The 20,062-nt window shown below is 39.1% G+C and overlaps 1 protein-coding gene across 5 annotated transcripts in view; it reads right to left on the bottom strand.

Moving 5' to 3' along the window:
* rhot1a (ras homolog family member T1a) overlaps window positions 1-20,062 on the bottom strand; it is a 76,794-nt gene that overhangs the window by 22,106 nt on the left and 34,626 nt on the right. For all 5 annotated transcript variants that reach the window (XM_073026426.1, XM_073026422.1, XM_073026424.1 and 2 more), the window contains 9 exons: window positions 18,592-18,690; window positions 17,114-17,222; window positions 16,176-16,296; window positions 14,361-14,445; window positions 12,371-12,516; window positions 12,158-12,258; window positions 11,005-11,135; window positions 8,330-8,413; window positions 2,473-2,595 (listed from right to left, as the gene is read on the bottom strand). In XM_073026426.1, the coding sequence (XP_072882527.1) occupies window positions 2,473-2,595; window positions 8,330-8,413; window positions 11,005-11,135; window positions 12,158-12,258; window positions 12,371-12,516; window positions 14,361-14,445; window positions 16,176-16,296; window positions 17,114-17,222; window positions 18,592-18,690 (999 nt within the window). The remainder of the gene's footprint in view (window positions 1-2,472; window positions 2,596-8,329; window positions 8,414-11,004; window positions 11,136-12,157; window positions 12,259-12,370; window positions 12,517-14,360; window positions 14,446-16,175; window positions 16,297-17,113; window positions 17,223-18,591; window positions 18,691-20,062) is intronic.

Genomic DNA, 20,062 nt, shown 5'->3' with positions numbered 1-20,062 from the left:
CATAAGGAACAGGAATCCTGGCTGACTTTTCCATTCCCTACTTTGTTGCACTCCGATTATTACCAGCTAACAAAATAATAGAGAATTTAAATGGGAACTTCACTGATCCAAAGAAACCAGTTATCATTAATAAATGAATCATAAACTTAATAGTTTTTAGAAAAAAATTACAACCCTCCCTCACCCCTTTGCCACTCCCTCATCATGCACCATTTCACTGTTCCTGACCAATGGCATGCCATTCAAGCAGGCCTACATCATCCAAGCAATATGATGTTATATTTTGTCATTTATTTTACTCATGTGGAAGTTTTGTAAAATTTGTGTTAGGTTTATGTCTATAATGCATCGCATTGCTGCTGCAAAAAGCTAATATTTGTAGAACTTACACCTGTAAGTACGTAAATTTTAATTTGAAGCAGGATATGAACGAGCAGCTGTTAGGGTCATTTTCTCCATGAGGAAGTGCAAGCCTGTATTTGTGAAGTAATTAGAGTACAAAACTAATCCTCTTTCCAGGTTTTGCTTATTTAAACATAACCCCATTGAATTACAACACTTCTCCTCAAATTATTTAAATGCTCAGAAGCATATTTCCCCTACTACATTTCAAAGTTCAGAAGTTCAAAGTCACCATATGCAACCCTGAGATTCATTTCCTTGCCGCCATACTCAATAAATCCAATAACCATAATACCAATAAACGTAACAGAATCAATGAAAGACCGCACCAACAGAACGGACAAATAATGAGCGTGCAAAAGACAACGTACTGTGCAAATACAAAAAGAAGGAAACAATAATAATAGATACGCAATGAATATTGAGAACAAGATGAAGAGCCCCTGAAAATGACTCCATAGGTTGTGGAAAACTTCAGTGATGGGGCAAGTGAAACTGAGTGAAGTTATCCCCTTTGGTACAAGAGTCTGATGGTTTAGGGATAATAACTGTTCCTAAACCTGGTGGTGTGAGTCCTGAGGCTCCTGTATCTTCTTCCTGATAGCACAGACACAGCATTTGATTTCTTTTAAGTTTAATATTACTTTGAGGTACAATACAGTAACAAGCCCTACTGCCCCAGCGAGACTGCATTGTCCAATTACACCCATGTGACAAATTAACCTACTAACCCGTACATGTTCGGAATGTGGTTGTGGGGGAGAAACTCACATGGTCATGGAAGAATATACAAAGTCCTTACAGATGACAGTGGGAATTGAACCCTGGTCACTGGTCTGTAATAGTATCACACTAACTGTTATGCTATTGTGACTCTACCTCTAAACAGCCTCTTGGGCAATGAGTTCCAGGGGCTGGTGCTGTAATAGCAATATGCTAACTGCTACGCTACCATGCTGTGACATGGTATTATATTATTTTGTTGGTCAGTGGGATGTTTTAAACAATACCTCCCAGTTACTAAACATATCTGGCCCTACTAGAAAAGGGGCTACAGTCAAACTCCCCTTAGGCAGGGCAAGTGGTTGACATGATGGTGGAAAGTATTTTAGGGACAGTGACTATAATTATATTAGTTCCAATTTAGTAATGGAAATAGTTAGGACTGGTTCTCAAGTTAAAATTCTAAACTGGAGCGGGGGGGGAGGTGGAAGAGAAGGCCATCTTCAATGGCATCAGAGCAGAATTTGCAAACATTAACTGGGAGAGGCTATCTGTAGTGGGGTTAAGTGTGTAAGTGTACACACAAGGAGGACATTAGGAAAGCAAAAGAGGGCTATGGCAGATAAAATGAAGGAGAATTTTATAAAAATAATAGCTCAAGCCATCAGACAGGAAACTGAGGTAGCAGAGATAAAATGGTAGCATTATGAAATTTGACCTCAGGATTACATAAGTGAAGGGTGACAGATAGATTAGAAATGAGGGGAAGCTACAGATGATACTATAGATCGTGCAGATACTGGAAATCTTTAGCAATACAGACAAAACACTAGAGGAACTCAGCAGGTCAGGCAGCAAAGGAAGGTAATGAGTTCCCTCCATTGACGCTGCCTGACTTACTGAGATGAAGCTTTGACTCCTCTATTAGTTATTGTCTAAGCAGAAGCTAACTAGTGCAGATGACTGACAGGACTACAAGCACATCAAATGGTACAGAAAGGTGAGATGGAAACAAGCAGATTGAATGGATAACTCCTGTCGGGGAGGTGTGATAAAAGCCCATGACGTTGACCAGTTCAGCTCTGGCTTTGGACTGAACTGGCGAGATTTCAGCAGAGTAACCTATTCTATGGTTGGTACATTCTTTAGGCATAAGGGATTAGCTTAGTTAGTCATTTAATTATTAATGTATTTGGTTCGGCACAATATTGTGGGCCAAAGGGCCTGTTCCTGCACCGTACTGTTCTGTCTTATGTTCCATAGATGTGCAGGTGGCACAGAAATTACAAACACAAATTCATTTTTATATTAAATTTAATACATATTTCATATTACAATTAGACGTACCTTGAAGACCCTTGCACAATACTCAAACGATTTGGGATTGCTGACATCGTACACGAGGCAAACGACATCACAAGTTGTGTCAGAGGCAGAAATAAACTCTGAATCAGACAAAACCTCATGTAGCTGGAAAAGTACATACACAAACTTAGAATTAATCTTTATATTTAAAACAACGTACTAAAACAGGATATAAGATCATAAGGCATAGGAGCAGAATTAGGCCATTCATCCCATCAAGCCTTCTCCACTATTTGATCATGGCTTATCCACTTCCCTCTCAGCCCCATTGTCCTGTCTTCTCCCTGTAACCCTTCAACGCTCTTACTAATCAAGGATCTATCAACCTCTGTCTTAAGTGTACCCAGTGACCTAGCCTCTGGCAACAAATTTCACAAATTCACTATCCTCTAGCTAAAGAAATTCCTCCTCATCTCTGCACTAAATGGATGTCCCTCTATTTTGAGAATGTGCCCTCTGGTCCTGGACTTCCCCAACAAAGGAAACATCCTCTTCACATCCGCCCTATCAAGGCCTTTCAACATTTGATAGGTTTCAATGAGATCCACCATTATTCTTCTAACGTCCAGCCAGTACAGGCTCAAAGCCTTCTTCAATGGTTGCTCAAATGATAACCTTTTCATTCCTGGAATAATTCTCTTGAACCTCCTTTGAATCTTCTCCAACGTCAATATATCCATTCTTAAATAGGAGGCCCAAAACTGCTCATAATACTCTAAGACAGACATCATCAGTGCCTTTTACAGTCTCAGGATTACATCCCAAGCTGGAAAATTTAACATTGGCTCTCTGTAATTGGGTTCCATATGAGCCACCAAATGAAAGAATACGTTAAAGAAGGTAGAATGGCCAGATGCTGTTCCCGTAATGGTTTATTTCATATTAATGGTAAAAGTGTTAATTTGATATTCCTGGGAAATCTACTAAGTAAACTATTAAAATACAGAGCGTTAGGCATTCCCACTATCAGACACCTCTACTGCTACTTATTGGCCAAACTCTAGTAGTAAAACTTGAATAATCCAGCCTGATTGTTCAGAAATCCAGATACAAGTTTACAACATGTAAGCAAAAGTGGCAACTGTGTTCTATTAACATCCAATAGTCTGGAAACATGGCATGACCAAAGCCCCAAAGGTGCCAGATTACTGGAGTCTTATTTCCATTTCGATACACAAAATAGATGGATTTGAATGTAATACCAGTTCCTAACATGAGAGGGCGGCAAAACTAAATACATTCGGCCCTCCTTATCCGTGGGTTATTGGTTCTAGGACCCCCCCCCCACCGCGGATACCAAAAACCACGGATGCTCAAGTCCCTTATTTAAAGTGTCTCAGTGCGGTGAATTTTAGGACCTGGTGGAGCTCGGGACCCGCTGTCCGCAGTGTGTCTGTTCCATTGACGGAAAACGATCACGATTGAAAATAAAGTGGAAATAATAGTGATCGAAAAGAGGTGAAACACCATTGGTCATTGGAATTCTTTAAGCTACAGTCTGTCAACAATTGGAACAATTTTAAAGGATAAAGTGAGAATAATGGAGCATGTGAAAGGCCCTGCCCCGAGGAAAGCTACAATTAATACTAAGCAATGCAGTGGTTTAATTATTGAAATACTTATGTTTCTTAAGTATTTTATATGCATAGAAAGGTAAAATATATACTATATACTAACACAAACATTTGACTAACTGACACCAATACTGGATGTAGCTGTTCCGACTTGCTTATAATACCTAATACAAAGTAAATGCTATGTAAATAGTTGTTATACTGTATTGTTTACAGAATAATGACAAGAAAAAAAAGACTGTACATGCTCAAACGACGAGTGCTGGAGAGAGAACTTCCGTGTTTTTTTCCGATCCCAATCCACGGTAACCTATGTATATCCTCCTGTATACTTTAAATCATCTCTAGATTACTTATAATACCTAATACTATGTAAATGCAATGGAAATAGTTGTTATACTGTATTGTTTAGGGAATAATGACAAGAAAATAGTCTGTACATGCTCAAACAAGAAGTGCTGGAGAGAGAACTTCCGGGTTTTCCCAATCCACGGTTGGTTGAATCCGTGCATGCAGAACCCGTGGATAAGGAGGGACGACTGTACTGTAATCCAAAAGGTGAGGGTAGTGAACTCTGAGATTAAAGAATTTGAATATATTTAATCTAGAGATGATAAGTACGAAGTACCTCCATGAAAAAGTAAAACAGAATATTTTAAGAGTTTCTGGAGCTTTAGCACCAAAGGACAAAGTAAATTTATTATCAAAGTACGTGTGTTGCCTTTATGGCATTCGTTTAGTTTATAATATTTTCGCTTAGTAATTCGTTTGTTAGCATTTTCTAGTTAAAGTTAGGATTGTTTAAAGTAAATTTGTTGTCTGTGATATATCGCAGCATGCGATGACGTCACATCCGGTTTCGTCGCATCTTGTGGGAAAATACCAGTTTGGAGAAATGGGAAGGAGGGGGCTCACATGTGCGAGATCAGCGCAAGAAAAGTTGTCTTCTACGCATTAGAAACATAGTGAAGCAACGCCGTAAGTTCATGAGATAATCAATATGTTGAATTAAAATGTTAACACTGATTCTGTTAAAAGTAACGACGGTCGATAAGGTTTATGTTTTCATTAGTTAAAGAGTTGCGGATAGTTTGTGTTGAAGTGTATTTAAAGCAGTCAATGGCGTAAGTAGATTCTGACTGTATGCTGCATTTTAATGTAATGTAGTTGTTGTAGTTTACTTTTGCAAGTATTTACGATGTAAATGTGATATCAAGAAGGAAACAAATACTGTACAAATCTTGTATTGTTTTATCAACAGTTTTCACCATACGTTAATGTGGAAGAGTGAACAGTAAACGGTTAATCTTACTGCGGTCCTGTTTTCATTGACGACGGTTTACCTCGGTGTTTAGTTCAGCGTTCTCTTACACCTGAGCGAGAACACTACAGTACGTATAAATCAGTATATATTACACTGAGGTTCATTTTCTTGTAGGAATCTCAGGGTAGTATATGGATTTGGTGGGGTGGTGGAGTGGAGATATGTCTCTACCAAAGGAGGTACAAGTTGCTCATTTCCTCCACTAACCTGCAGGTCACCCTTGGGCAAGGTGTGGCACCTGCTTAGCCCCTGATCAGAGTCATGTGAAGCCATGGGAGCAGATGGTGGACGGTCGTATAAGCAGCTGGTGCATATCACAACTCCTGGTTATGTGATCACTGTTACCAGACAGACCATCTCTGAAGAGTATTGATAATGGCTGGGGTCACCCATCTTGTAAAGACACCACCCAGAAGGCGGCAAGGGCAAACCATTTCTGTAGAAAAACTTGCCAAAAACAATCATGGTCAAGGCTATGATCGCTCACGTCATACGACATGATACATAATGAATGAATGAATATGGATATGGCTAGTATAGGTACTTTGAACAAGGGTGTAAATGGCATGACCTTATGTGCTTCAATGTTTAAAACTACTCGGGAGGCGCGTTCGTGTGTGTGCACATGCAGAAGAAAGGGAACAGTACTTTTAGGCAATATTGCCTTCTGCTTTAAATACTACCCTAGACAGTATGTACCTTCAACTTTAAAATTCCAACTATTTTAATTATATTTTAAATAAGTTTCCTCTGCTGAAATGGAACTTGCATCACCATAACAAAAGGAAGCGGAACTTTATGAGAGGTGAAGTTAGAGACATAATCAGGTGTATGAGAGCTGTGGGAGGATCTACATGCCACTCCTTTCTAGTAGGTGAAACCTAGCAGCATAAGTGGCAAGTGATGATTCACTTCTTGATGAGCTCAATGTCTTTTATGCACACTTTGAAAGGTAGAATAACACTACACCTTGGGAATCCCTACAGCGACTGCTAACCCTGTGATCTTGTCTTGTAGGCGGACGTCAGAGCAGCCTTCAAGAGGGTGAACCCTTGCAAGATGTCACACCCTGATGGCGTACTTGGCAAGGCAATGAAAACACGTGCCAACCAACTGGGTAGAGTGTTCAAGGACAGCTTCAACTTCTCACTGGTGTGGTCAGAGGTTCCTACCTTATTCAAAATGGCATCAATCATACCAGTCCCCAAGAAAAGCAGGGTGAGCTACCTCAATGACTTTCACCTACACCTACTGTGATGAAGTGCTTTGAGAGGTTGATCATGGCTAGAATCAACTTCTGCTTGAGCGAGTACCCGGATCTGCTGCAATTTGCCTACTGGTCTACAGTACATGCAATCTCACTGGCTCTCTATGCAGTTTTGGAGAACCTAGATAACAGCAGTACCTACGTCAGAATGTTGCTTATTGATTACAGCTCAGTGTTCAACACTATCATCTCCTCAGTACTAATTAACAAGCTTCAAAACCTTGGCCTTTGTATCTCCCTCTCCCTCTGGATCCTTAACTTCCTTACTGGGAGATCAGTCAGTTTGGATCAGTATAAGACCTCCTCCTATGTTAGCCTAGGGAATTGTATGTCCTACTAAAGTAGGGCTCAAAATAGTAACTTTGAGGCATTGAAAATACTACCAGTTAAATAAGCTAACATGTTCAAAGGTTTGTAATTTGGGGCTTCAGACTGAAATCCTTGCTGTTCAGAACAGAGGTTTTAAACTATAATGGGTATCATCCCGAAGGACAAAACGTAAAACCTAATGAGATTTTCATCTGGTCATCATGATCATTACATGCATGCCGTGTCATATGACGTGTGTGATCATAGTTTTTCCATGACACCATTGTTTTTGGCAAATCTTTCTACAGGAGTGGCTTGCCATTGCCTTCTTCTGGGCAGTGTCTCTACAAGACAGGTGACCCCAGCCATTATCAATACTCTTCAGAGATCATCTGCCCGTCAGTGGCATAACCAGGACTTGTGATATGCACCAGCTGCACATGCAGCCATTCTAAGCAGCTGCTCCCATGGCTTCACGTGACCCTGACCAGGGGCTAAGAGGTGCTACATCTTGCTGGCTAGCGAAGGGAAGGAGCACCTTACACCTCCTTTGGTAGAGATGCATCTCCACCCTGCCATACAGTTTCATCTGGTACAAAAGGCAAAACTTTAATGAAGCCAAACACTGAGACCAGGGGAAACTTCTAAAAAAGATCACAAATGCTGAGACAAAAGTTGTTCAAACATAATCCCAACAATAGCAAATTTATTATAGATTTCTCCCTTTGTTATAATACTTGTTCAGGAATGTTAAGTAGTTATTGATAGAGCACAAAATAAATTGAGTGGAATTACCACCAATCCAATATGAACGTAGGATTGAGGGGAGATTTGATAGAGGTTTACAGAATTATGAGGGCTATAGATAGGGTAAATGCAAGTAGGATTTTTCCACTGAGAAGATTGGGTGAGATTAGAACTAGAGGTCATGAGTTAAGGGTGAAAGGTTTAATTCTTAGGGAACTTGAAGGGGAATTTCTTCACTCAGTGTGGCGAGTGTCAAAGGAGTTGCAATAGAAAGGCAGTTGTGGGTTTGATTTCAACATTTAAGAGAAGTTTGGATAAGTTCATGGATGGGAGGGAAATAGGTCCAGGTGCAAGTCGATGGGATTAGGCAGAATAATAGTTCAGCATGGACTAGATGGGCCAAAAGGCCTGTTTCTGTGCTGTAGTGTTCTATGAGTCTTATCTACTATAAAATAATATTAGATAGCTTTTAAACTTTCTAAAAAAATTCAACACATTTAACATTGTCTTAAAATATTTGTTACTGAAAATTAGAGAGTTTAGGACAACTGTGAACCACAGATGATTAAAATGTACAAAATTTCTACTCATTTCTATTATGTCCACATGATTACCTACCAGTAAATATTTTTCTTGTCCATATACATACGTTGTGTTTATGGCATAAAGCGATTTGTGTTCTTCTTTTATTTGTCTTTGTTTCTGTGATGAAAAATAAAACAGAAGTGACATTTACAGCTTCTGAACAGAAGGTCACAATATCTATTACAAAACACATTGACTTAACATTGTGAATGTGAAAAATAAACTACTCAGTAAATCAAACAGAGTATGACTAGGGCAGCACAGCAGCATAGTGGTTAGCACAACTGCTTTACGGTGCCAGTGATCATGGATCAGGGTTCGATTCCTGCCATTGTACAGAGTTTGTATGTTCTTACACGCGAGTTTCCTCTGGGTGCTCCGGTTTCCTCATACAGACCAAAGATGTACAGGTTAGGGCTAGCGAGTTATGGACATGCTGGGTTGGCACCAGAAACCTGGTGACACTTGTGGGCTGTCCCCAGCACATGCTTGGGCTGTGTTGGTCATTGATGCCAATGACACATTTTGCTGTATGTTCTGATGGACGTGTGACAAATGACGCTAATTTCTAGAGCAAAATCTTAAGTACTTGCAGAATCTCTCGTGTTTATTATTGTAGACCATGATGAGTTTTAACTAGTGCTCCATGCAATCTAATCTCTGAGGGAGATGGAAAGACAGAAAGACACAGAAAGGAACATGTGGGAAGATAAAGCATTGATATTGTTTCACTGCTGTACAACACTCTTGGGCAATTCAACGACATTACACGTTACATTCTACAGAACTGTTTAGTGGTGTCATTTCTTTGGGCCGAGTGAACACGGGAATGATGTCCTAAACCCAAGTAGTCAGATGATCAGTTTGTCTCTCTTACAATAGCCCGAGTGTATGTCCGTGGTTTTCCGTTGCTCTAACCCATCCACTTCCAGGTTTGACGTGTTGTACATTCAGAGATGCTCTTCACACACCACTGTTGTATCACACAGTTATTTAAATTACTGTCACCTCCCTGTCAGCTTGTACCAGTCTGGTCATTCCCCCTGACCTCTCTCATTAACAAGGTGTTTTTACCCATAGAACTGCTGCTCACTGGATGTTTTTTTGTTTTATCACACCATTGTGCAGATGATGCACAACATGCTGAACCCTGAAGTGAATGGGCTACAACAGCAGAAGACCATGAACATACGGTCAGTGACCACTGAGTATATTCACTAAGCACAACCCATATGACAATTGTCAAGGGTTTCATATCACGTTAATGTGTAAATTCACATTCTGCTCCATCAAGTTAAATTCTATAGACTCAATCTGCTGACCCTATCCCTTACCCAACCACACACCTCATAGTGGTTTTAGTCTTTTTTCATCCTAGATACACAAATAATCATTAATAATGAATGTTTAACATGCCTCTGGGAGATGTAGACAGAACTTCAGTAAGAGAGGAAGCAATAGGGCTGATAACTAAAATTATTTGAACCCACTCCTCTCATTTGTAGTTCCTACCATTATAATTACCCTTAAGATTTTAGAATAACTTTGTCATATATACATCAAAAGATACAGGGAAAGGTGTTGTTTGCATCAAATCAAGTCAATGAAGATTGTGTCTGCAAATGTCACCACACTTCTGGCACCAACATAACATTCCCACAGTTCACTAACCCTAACCCGCACAGCTTTAGAATGTAGCAGGCAACCAGAGCACCACGAGGAAATCCATGTGAGAACATACAAACAGTATAAACAGCAGTGGGAATTGAACCCTGATCTTACAGCTAGTGTCGTAAGATGTTACACTATCTGTTACAGTACCCAATACATTATTAAATGGTTTTTTTTGCAAAGCGACCCACTTCATTGTGTTTTGATGTACATGAGACAAATACATACACCATTCCAACACTCAAACCTAATCCTAAGGTCCAAGGGGGCACACATCCCCACTAACCCAAGGCGCACCCCGATTAACCCTGGCCACACCCCCACAAACCCGCAGCACACTACCCTTTCCAGCAGAGCCCTAAATGCTCACCCCACAAAACTTCACAACCTGATCGCTCCCAACCCAACATACACATCCGCCAGCCCTATCCTCAAACCCAATCCTAAGGTCCAAGGGGGGGTGCACACCCTCACTAACCCTAGGCACACCCCGATTAACCCTGGCCACGCCACCATAAACCCGATGACCTGTATTAGGAGGGGCAAGATCCAAGAAAAGCTAGTGTTGGACCTGGTTAATGAAGGCGTGGGCCAGATCAAAGTGACAGGATTGCGTGACACTGAATCTCAAGTGACGAGATCAAAAAGCACAAGAGGGCTGATTTGCTCACCGCCCAAATACTCTCAACCTCTTCAATACTCTCAATTCTCTTTTATTCAAAACCATCAATCTTTTTCTCATTGATAATAATACCGAATCAATCAGACTTGAAGAAAATCTACAATTTCTCTCCACCCTAAATCATTAACCACTAAAGTGTTGCACAGAACAAATAGATTTGTGAAGTGGCTCCAATATGCATTAATATCTGATTCAATTAGCTCTATAGTGTCCTCAATGATAGACAAGATTTTTAAATTTTATTCTAATTTGATACAGAGTTCAAAGTTAGGCAATTATCCAATTAATTTGCGGTATTGGACCTTCTTACATTATAATATAAAACTACAGGATTTGAATAATTGGAGATACTTACTGCCAGGTTTTGGCCCAGGAAACCTTGGAGAATTCCAGTCTTGCCGCTGTTCTTCATACCAATAATGTTGCATTGAAACACATTTCTTTGTGTTTGCTTTTTCTGCAGATCCAACTTTTTATCCCTTGTTACTAAGGGAATATAAAGCATGGTTTATGACATTTTTATCAGGCAAAGGAAATTTAAACCCAAGAGACTCTGCAGATGCTGGAAATCCAGAGTGGTACACACAAAATGCTGGAGGATCTCAGCAGGTCAGGAAACAGCCATGGAACGCAATATACGTTTGATGTTTCGGGCGATTCTTCATCTGGACTGGAAAGGAAGGGGGAAGAAGCCGGAATAAGGTGGGAGGAGGGGATGTTGATTGGTAAAGCCAGGTGAAAGGTAGGTGTGTGGGGGAAGGGGGATGAAGTGGGAAGCTGGGAGCTTCTTCAGCCCTTTACCTTTTCCATCTATCACCTGCCAGCTTCTCAATATATACCCCCCCCCACCTTATAGCTTGTATGGCTTCTCCTTCTCCAAACTACTACTCATGCTGGCTCCTGCCCACTTCCTTTCCAGTCCTGATGAAGGTTCTCAGCCCAAAATTTCGACTCTTTATTCCTTTCCATGGATGCCTCCTGACCTGCTGAGTTCCTTCAGCATTTTGTGATGGCAATTTAATTTTCGTTTCCACTGCACTGAAGCTAAACCTTAAGAGTAACATATTGTTAGGTTTTCAATTCGGATGGAAGAAAAGAATATGGGTTTATGATGGGTTGAGAAGCAGAGAGTTACAGTATTACAGATATAGCAATGTCCAACAATATCAACTTCAGTTGAATTCAAGTGGTTAAAAACCAACCAAACTTTGCTAGGAGGGATAGATCAGAAAATACGTTGAATGTTTTAATGAAACCTCAGTTAGATCAGCAAACAGTAAATAATCCTAGTCTCTGTATTAGAGACAGAATACAGAATTTACTAGGGTGATAACACAAATAGAAACTTTTGATGAAAGACTGATGGAGGTGTGATAGAAGTCTTAAATATAGACAGATCTGAGAGGGATGATGGAGAGAGAAGACATGGCTAAGATGTAGCTACATGTAAATAATTCATCCAATTAAGAAATTAAGGAGAAAAAGTTAATAAAATTCCACTGTCATACCTGTGATAGCTGCTGTCTGAGACTCCTGCTCCCTTAGAATGGAATATCCTAGATAACCTAAATATTCCAAACATCGCTGAACGTCGAGATATGTAGTCAGCCTGATTCAGAACACAAATATACAGCTATTTACAAAGATATTGAATCAGCATTTTACAGAAAAAGAATAGATTGAAAATATTACTCAACAATCACAAAGGAAAAATGACTCACGTCCACTGACAAATATAACCTTGATAGGTGATCCAGCCCCTGTCATTTGTGCAAACAGTGTTATTGACATCAGGACCCCAAGGCATGTAGGGAAACACTTTGAAAAGATCTTTTAGTTCCTCAGGTGATAACGCACAATCCCGATCCTGAAAAACGATGCAGAAGGACAATAAAGAATTTTCATCTTTACACAACCTCCAAGGTTGATAAAAAACTAGATTAAGATGTTTTATGGAAATCTATTAACAGATAAAAATGAACAGAGGGAATAATTTGAAGGAATGACATAAGACTAGGTGAGAGATAGGTTTTAAAATGTATTCAAAGAAAGAGTTAAAGGTAGAAATTACAAAAGACAAGAACTACATTATTTAGGGCTTACATAGATAATGACTCAACCAATAACAGTTGACTAAGATGAGAGGGGGCGGAACGGTAGTGTAGTTTGTGGAACGCTTTACAACATCTGCGATCGAGGTCAATTCCAGCCGTTGTCAGTAAGGAATTTGTACATTCTCCCCATGACCATATGGGTTTCCTCTAGGTGCTCTGGTTTCTTCCCATATTACATAGATGTACAGGATAGGCATAGGGTTAGGGTTAGGAAGTTATGGGACTGCTACGTGCCAGAAGCATGGTGACACTTTCAGGCTGTCCCTAGCACATCCTCAGAATGTGTTCGTCATTGATGCAAACACTGCATTTCACTGTATGTTTTGATGTACATGTAATAAACAAAGCTAATCTTTATCTTTCTTTCAAAAGAATGAAAAACAGATCTGAACAAATGAAGAGATCCCACACGTTTGTGGGGCTTAAACAGGTTCTGGAGAAAGGAAAATGCAACACTTTGAAAGAACAAACAAAAGAAAGGGAACTTTAAAACAAGGTCATGACTTCCTGAGTATCTTCAGTTATTGCAGATTTTCCCCCCGAGTTTGGTCTAAAATGAAAGTGTTGACAGTACAGGAGCTAATATAGGTCAGCAAACACAGGACTGGTAAAGGAATGGGACTTGACTGTGAACCAGGCTTTGGGTAAACTTTGGCAACTAAGAAATAACCAAATATGAAGAAAAGATTAACTTTGTCATTTGTACATCGAAACATACAATTAAATGGTATACGTTTAAAAAATACTAAACAACTAGATGCCATTTTGAAAGATGAAGAATGAAGCCTTTTATAGAAAATGAGGCTGAAATGTTCTGTTTTCTATCAATAGGACAAGGGGAGACAAAGAGGACGATAAAGCAAAAAAGAGTAATGGACCTGATACAAACATGACAGATACAACCTTGACATTCTAAATAACATCAAACAACACAGTAATAATACAAGGAGAAGCAAAAAGAATCGAGAGGTGGTGGACACACAGAACTGGCTACCATTAGCATGTGCGGAATATTCTGCATAGCATGTCTACAGAAGATGAGTTCGGGGGAAAAGCTGGGTTGAAATTGGAAATGAGAAGGGCTGGAGTGAAGGAGCTTTGTAAACTGGGATATCATAAACCAGCCCAATTATTTGAATATTTCTATTTTAATTGAATAGAAATTGGGGTGGCACAATAACGTAGTGGTTATGAATTTACAAAACCAGTGATCATCGACCGGGGTCAATTCCCACCGCTATCTGCAAGGAGATTGTACATTCTTCCTATAATTGCAATTCCTCCAGGTGCTCTGGTTTCCTCCCACATGCCAAAGACGTACAGGTTAAGGCAAGTTATGGGCATGTTACATTGGCTCCAGTAGCATGGTGACACTTGCAGGCTGCCCCCAGCACAATCCTCGTGCTGTGTTGGTCATTGACGCAAATGGCGCTTTGCACTGTATGTTTTCATGTACGTGGCAAATAAAGCTAATCTTCATTTTTAAAAAATCTTTAGGCTATGATAAATAGGCAAAATTTGACAGAATAGATCAATAAAGCGCAGAAATGAAGAAAAAATTAAATTAATAAAGCACACATCTGCAAATTCAGCTCACCAAATCATGTTTGTCAAAAATGCTTTGTAGGAAAAGATATGCATGGTGATTCAGTTCAGTCGTGCAGTCTGAAGGAACTTTCAATCTGTAAAAAGAGGAAAAATGGATTCAGTTGTCACCCACAAACAAATTTTTAACTTGCACAATCCATTAGAACAGCAGAACACCTGAGTATTCCATTATTGTGAATGTGACATTGAGCAATGTGATTAAACAAAGTGGCTTCACTCTAAAAGCTGACCATGCAACTTAAACTAAAACTCAAAGTCAAAGTAAATTCATTTTCAAATATGTACGTCACCATGTATTTGCGATTCATTTACTTGCAGGCATTTAATATAACAGGATTTATGGAAAAAACTTGGTTTTCAAATAGTTGTTGACATTTCAGTTTGAAACCTGGTTGCTTAACTTGGAGTTCCTCTAGCAGATTGTTATCTGCTCCAAATCACACCATCTGCGGACTTTTGTGTCTCAAAAAAACCAAAATGTATGAACAACTGCTGTGATTAAGGGAATTGGCTTTGAGCATCCATGTTGACTGTCCTCATGGAAGCCTCCTTACCTGTTTTTTAACTTCAGATATTAAGTCAGATTTACATGCTCTTGTACCTAATAAAGTGGCCACTGAGTGTATGCTCATGGTCTTCTGGTGCTGCAGTCCACCCACTTCAAGGTTCAACATGTTGTACATTTAGAGATCTTCTTCTGCACACCACTGTTGTAACGTGTGATTATTTGAATTACTGTTGCCTTCTAATCTGGCCATTCTGCTTGATCTCTCTCATTAACAAGGCATTTTCATCCACAGAAATGCTGCTCACTGGATGTTAACTCTAGAGACTATTATGTGTGAAAATCCCAGGAGATCAGCAATTTCTGAGATACTCAAACTACCTCTTCTGGCACCATGGTCAAAGTCATTTAAATCACATTTCTTCTCCTTTCTGATATTTGGTCTGAGCACTAACTGAACCTCTTGACCACATTTGCATGTCTTTATGCATTGAATTGCTATGTTAAAAATTTGCATTAACGAGCAGGTATACAGGTGTACCTAATAAAGTGGCCACTGAGTGTAAATCTGAGATTGGGGTCTAAATTTGATTTACTACATGTACACCAAAACATACAGCAAAATGTGTTATTTATGTTAACAACCAACACATCCAATGACGTGCTGGGGACTGTCTACAAGTGTTGTCACGCATTCTGGCGCCAACATAACATGCCCACAACGCTTGGCAGAACCACACAGAACACCTGAAGCAAAAAGAAACAACAGGAAAACAAACATGTTCCTCTGTCACTCCCTTCCACACTTCTATTCTTTACATTTTACAATCCATTTTTTTTGTGACATTGAAGGCTGGCAGCTTAGGGATATTTAATAATAAAGTTGCTCTGCATTAAGTAATTACAGTCATTGTAATTAAAAATAATTAACAGACCAAGTTCCTTCTGTAAAATGCTTACATGAAAGACAAAGTTTTCAGAACATTTATCTTTTTTAGTGGCTGAAGAATTTAACTAAAAACTAAATACTTGCATTTTAACTATTAGACTATTTTTCTTTCTTATTGCAGAAGCTGAGAGCAAGAGAGTTGTTCAGAGAGTTAGGAAAACTATCACTTTCGCAGTTTGGTATGTTATGAGAAACTAAACTCTGACAGTCCACTGGTTTATTGAACACCAGATTGTCAGTTATTTTATACCATCCTGATCATGCCGAACAGTTCTTCCACAAATCTACAATATTTAAAAACACCACTAATAGGAAAAAAGGTTCTAAGGAATTGTTCACCAAATACATACATTGGAAATAGATATTCATGTGTAAGTTCCAGGTCATCATCATATCCAAACCGGCGCAAAACGGTCCAAGTAGTTTCATGTCTCCCTCTTTGTATAAATAGTGTATGCAAAAATAAAAAACCTGCACACAGAACAGATGACAAACTGAGAAACTGGCTCCATCACCATCCCTGCAACAAAAAGGCAAGGAATTTAAATTCAATGCTGAATTAAATTAGAGCAATGGGATAATTCCATTGGGGAATTGAGAAACTTATAAAGTCCAATGCCAATGGCTGGGGGGGGTGGTGTGAGTGTGTGTGCCTGAGAGGGAGAGAGAGGGAGGGGGAGGGGGAGGGGGAGAGGGAGAGAACCATTGAATAAATTGGTAAGATAAAACTCTGATAGCCCTGAAAAATTGTCCAAGCACTTCCTAAACCATTGAAATGCCCATGAAATAAGTGCATCAATCAAGAAAGATTTCTAATTTCAAGGTTCACACATGTCTTGGTAAGCATCTACTGACAAATGTGATCACATTCTCCTCCTGTGGTTAAGTCAAGCAGAGGTCCATACAATGACACTTCCCCTCTTGTGGCGATGGAAGTGAATACTCACATAGACAAGAATTAAAGTCATTAATAGCTTTTGAACAGATGCTTACAATTATTTTAATGTTTTGCTGGATTATGTGGTAAAACTGAAGTAGAAGCAAAATGGCTGCCAATCTTTCAATTTCCAATTATAAATTATGTTTAAATAAAGAACTTAACCAATTTCCTGTTAATAAAACCTAACAAGTCTTGTTTCAAAATTAAACAATAGCTTAAGATTATGATGGTTATGTTCTGACATGCTGCTACACAAGATGGATCAAAGAGAGGTGTCACATAAGTTGGATGGGTCAAAATACAGAATGGAGAAGAAAAATGACAAGAGAAACAGTTGTATCAGGTTACCTTCCAACGTTAGTCCATTATCAGCGACACCATTACTCATGTTTTTCCGCACTACGTTCTTCACATCTTCCAAAGCTTGCGGTGCCAATGGAGTGTTAAAACAGGTTCTCTAAATTAAAACACATTGATAAAAGATCACCAAATATTCAGCCATAGCTAAGACATCATTTATACGTTGCACCCTACAACCAAACCGCAGACTGGAGCAACTCTACTACCCAGATTACTCAAATGAATATTTGGTTACAGCACACTAACATTTTGTTTAAAAAGACCCAGGAAATTTCCATTTAAATGAAAGTCTATTAGCTCTATCTGTTTCTACTAATCATGTATATTTCCTATTATTACTGGTAGTGGTTAATCGAACAAACCAAAATTGCTTGGAGACTAAGCATCGTGGTGGGGTTGATACTATATAACGCACTCTCCAATCCAATAACAAAGTTCCAAAGTTGAACAACATGTTTAATCTTACTAACAAAACTAAAACTAGCAATACAACAAAATAAATGGTCTTAGTGTATTAAATGTACATAAGCCAAGCATTCTTAAAGGTTTTCAAGAATATTCAAATGTATTTAAGCAATTTTAAGTGTGTTTAAGCATAATTAAGTGGTCAACAAAAGAGATATCACCCCTAGCTCATCACTCACTTAGCTCTATCTAAACTAGACTGGCTCCTAAGGCAAATCAGAAATATGTAACTAAACTTTTCACTTCTACCACACCCAAACCCATGTGACTACTATAAACGCACAACACAAAATACAGTACAGATAGGAAATAGATACATGGCTTCTACATCACTTGTTTCATTAAAGCCTTGCCAGGAATCAAACAGCAATTCTCAAAATAAAAAGGGAAAGTAATCTGATGCAGAACAGATTATTTTTAAACAAAGTTTGAGACATAGTCAAAGAATTAAATTTTTGGTGCATTAATATTATAATAATATTAGCAAGAGTGATACTGGAAGGGCTAGAAGCTCCCACCATTCAGCAGTGCAGTTTCTAAACTGTGTAGTGGAATGGCTTGCTGATGTAAAGGCTGTGAAACTCTAGTGAGCTAGTAGTTAATCAGGAAACTCTCCTGCTAATCCAAAAAGGTGATGGGATAATATGAGCTGTTACATTCCTTAATTGATGACCTACTTTGTTGTCTGATCTCTGCCTACCAGAAATTGGAAATTTTGTTACTGTTATTTTTAAGGTTTCTGATTAGCAAGCAACCTGCACTGACTTCTCTTGCTAAATTTGGAAGTGAATGATAAATGCAGTAATATCAATTTCCTATAAATATTTTTTCTCTCATACAAAATGGTCTTTTAGAAAAAGATCTTCAACTTTTATAAACACTGTTTAACCCAGGTTTAACTTGTAAATTACATACAGGAGGATCCAGTGCGTGCAACTAGAAACAGTTCCAATACTGGGAAGCAGTATTAATTTGATGAGCACACAGACCAAGGATTCTACCTGGAAAAAGTTGAGTTCTACATCATTGAGAATCCCATCATTATCCTGGTCTGATATCTTAAAAATGCGTGTTAGGGCTTTGATGCAGGCAGGTTTCATCTGTAAGTACACAAACATGGTTATTAAACTGAGTGATGCAGATTCCTACCTTGATCACATAAATTACAAAGCAAAAATGTATAAAATCTATGACTTAGTCATTCAAGATTCATGCTTTAATCTTGGAAACCAAAGCAAACTTGGGCTTTAGTAAACTTCATCAGACTGTCAGCTAATTCATGCCCAGAGCTCCCTAATTTCTGCAGCACTAGAAAACAGAAGTTTAAGGGAAGAACAAGATGGGGAAAGAAACACAAAAGATTCTGCAGATGCTGGTTACGTCAGGCAGCCATCAGGGACGTTTTGGCTTGTGATCCTTCATCGGGACTGGAAAGGAAGGGGGCACAGTTGGAAGGAGTACAAGGTGGCAGGCGATGGGTGACGCCAGGTGAGGGGGAAGGTGGGAGGGGTGGGTGAAGTAAGAAGCTGGGAGGTGATAGAAGAGGTAAAGGGTTAAAGAAGGAGGAATCCTAAAAGAGGGGACAATGAACCATGGACAGTAAGGGAAGGAGAGGAACAAAATGATAAACAAGTGAGGAGAGAAGGGGTGAGAGAGGGAATCAGAATAGGGAATGGAAATAGAGAAGGAGGAGGAGGAAGAAATTAACGTAAATTGGAGAAACCGATGTTCAGGTTGGAGGCTACTCAGGTGGAATATGAGATACAGCTCCTCCAGCCTGAACTTGGCCTCATCATGGCAGTAGAGGAGGCCATGAACTAACTTGGAGATATCCTGAACATCTGTAAGTTATAAAGTGACTCCCATAATCTCAGATTGTCCAAAAGTACTTCTTCCACCAGCACCTCTAATACACTACGTGAGATTTCTAGTACACTTGAAGACGGTTATTGTTGAAGCACCATTATTGAACTAGTAATCCAGGATTTTGGACACACAATTTCCAAATTTTTGCAAACTTAAATTCAGAGAGATAAATATATATGAAATTAACATATAAATGATTTAAAAGTGCTAACAGTAAACCCAACCATTAAACTGCTGAACCTTCACAAAACTTTCTCTGGTTAAATAATGTCCTTTAGGAAAAGAAACATAACATCTTTACTTGGTAACACTTGGTAGAATCCTTGTCTAAAAACAAGGATGACAATTCAGTACACAGTACTGTCACCAGCTCAAATACTGCCACTGGTTATTACCATACTTCAGTTTACTTTACACAAACTGACTATTTCCCACATTGAAGCAGTAACACACTGAAAGGGTTTCACTGTCTGGAAAATAAAATAAGGTATTCTGAAAGAGACAGGAAAGGTATCAATATAGAGAAATGCCTTTCTTTTTAGTTTGGTCTGGTCAGTCCTGCATTTAATTCTACATTTGCAAAAGCACTTTAATTATCTAGCAAGC

The sequence above is a fragment of the Hemitrygon akajei genome, chromosome 22, assembly GCF_048418815.1.
Source record: "Hemitrygon akajei chromosome 22, sHemAka1.3, whole genome shotgun sequence".
In the NCBI taxonomy this organism is placed as follows: domain Eukaryota; kingdom Metazoa; phylum Chordata; class Chondrichthyes; order Myliobatiformes; family Dasyatidae; genus Hemitrygon; species Hemitrygon akajei.
The sequence above is the reverse complement of the archived record's forward strand: the minus strand, read 5'-3'. Positions and strand labels throughout refer to the sequence as shown.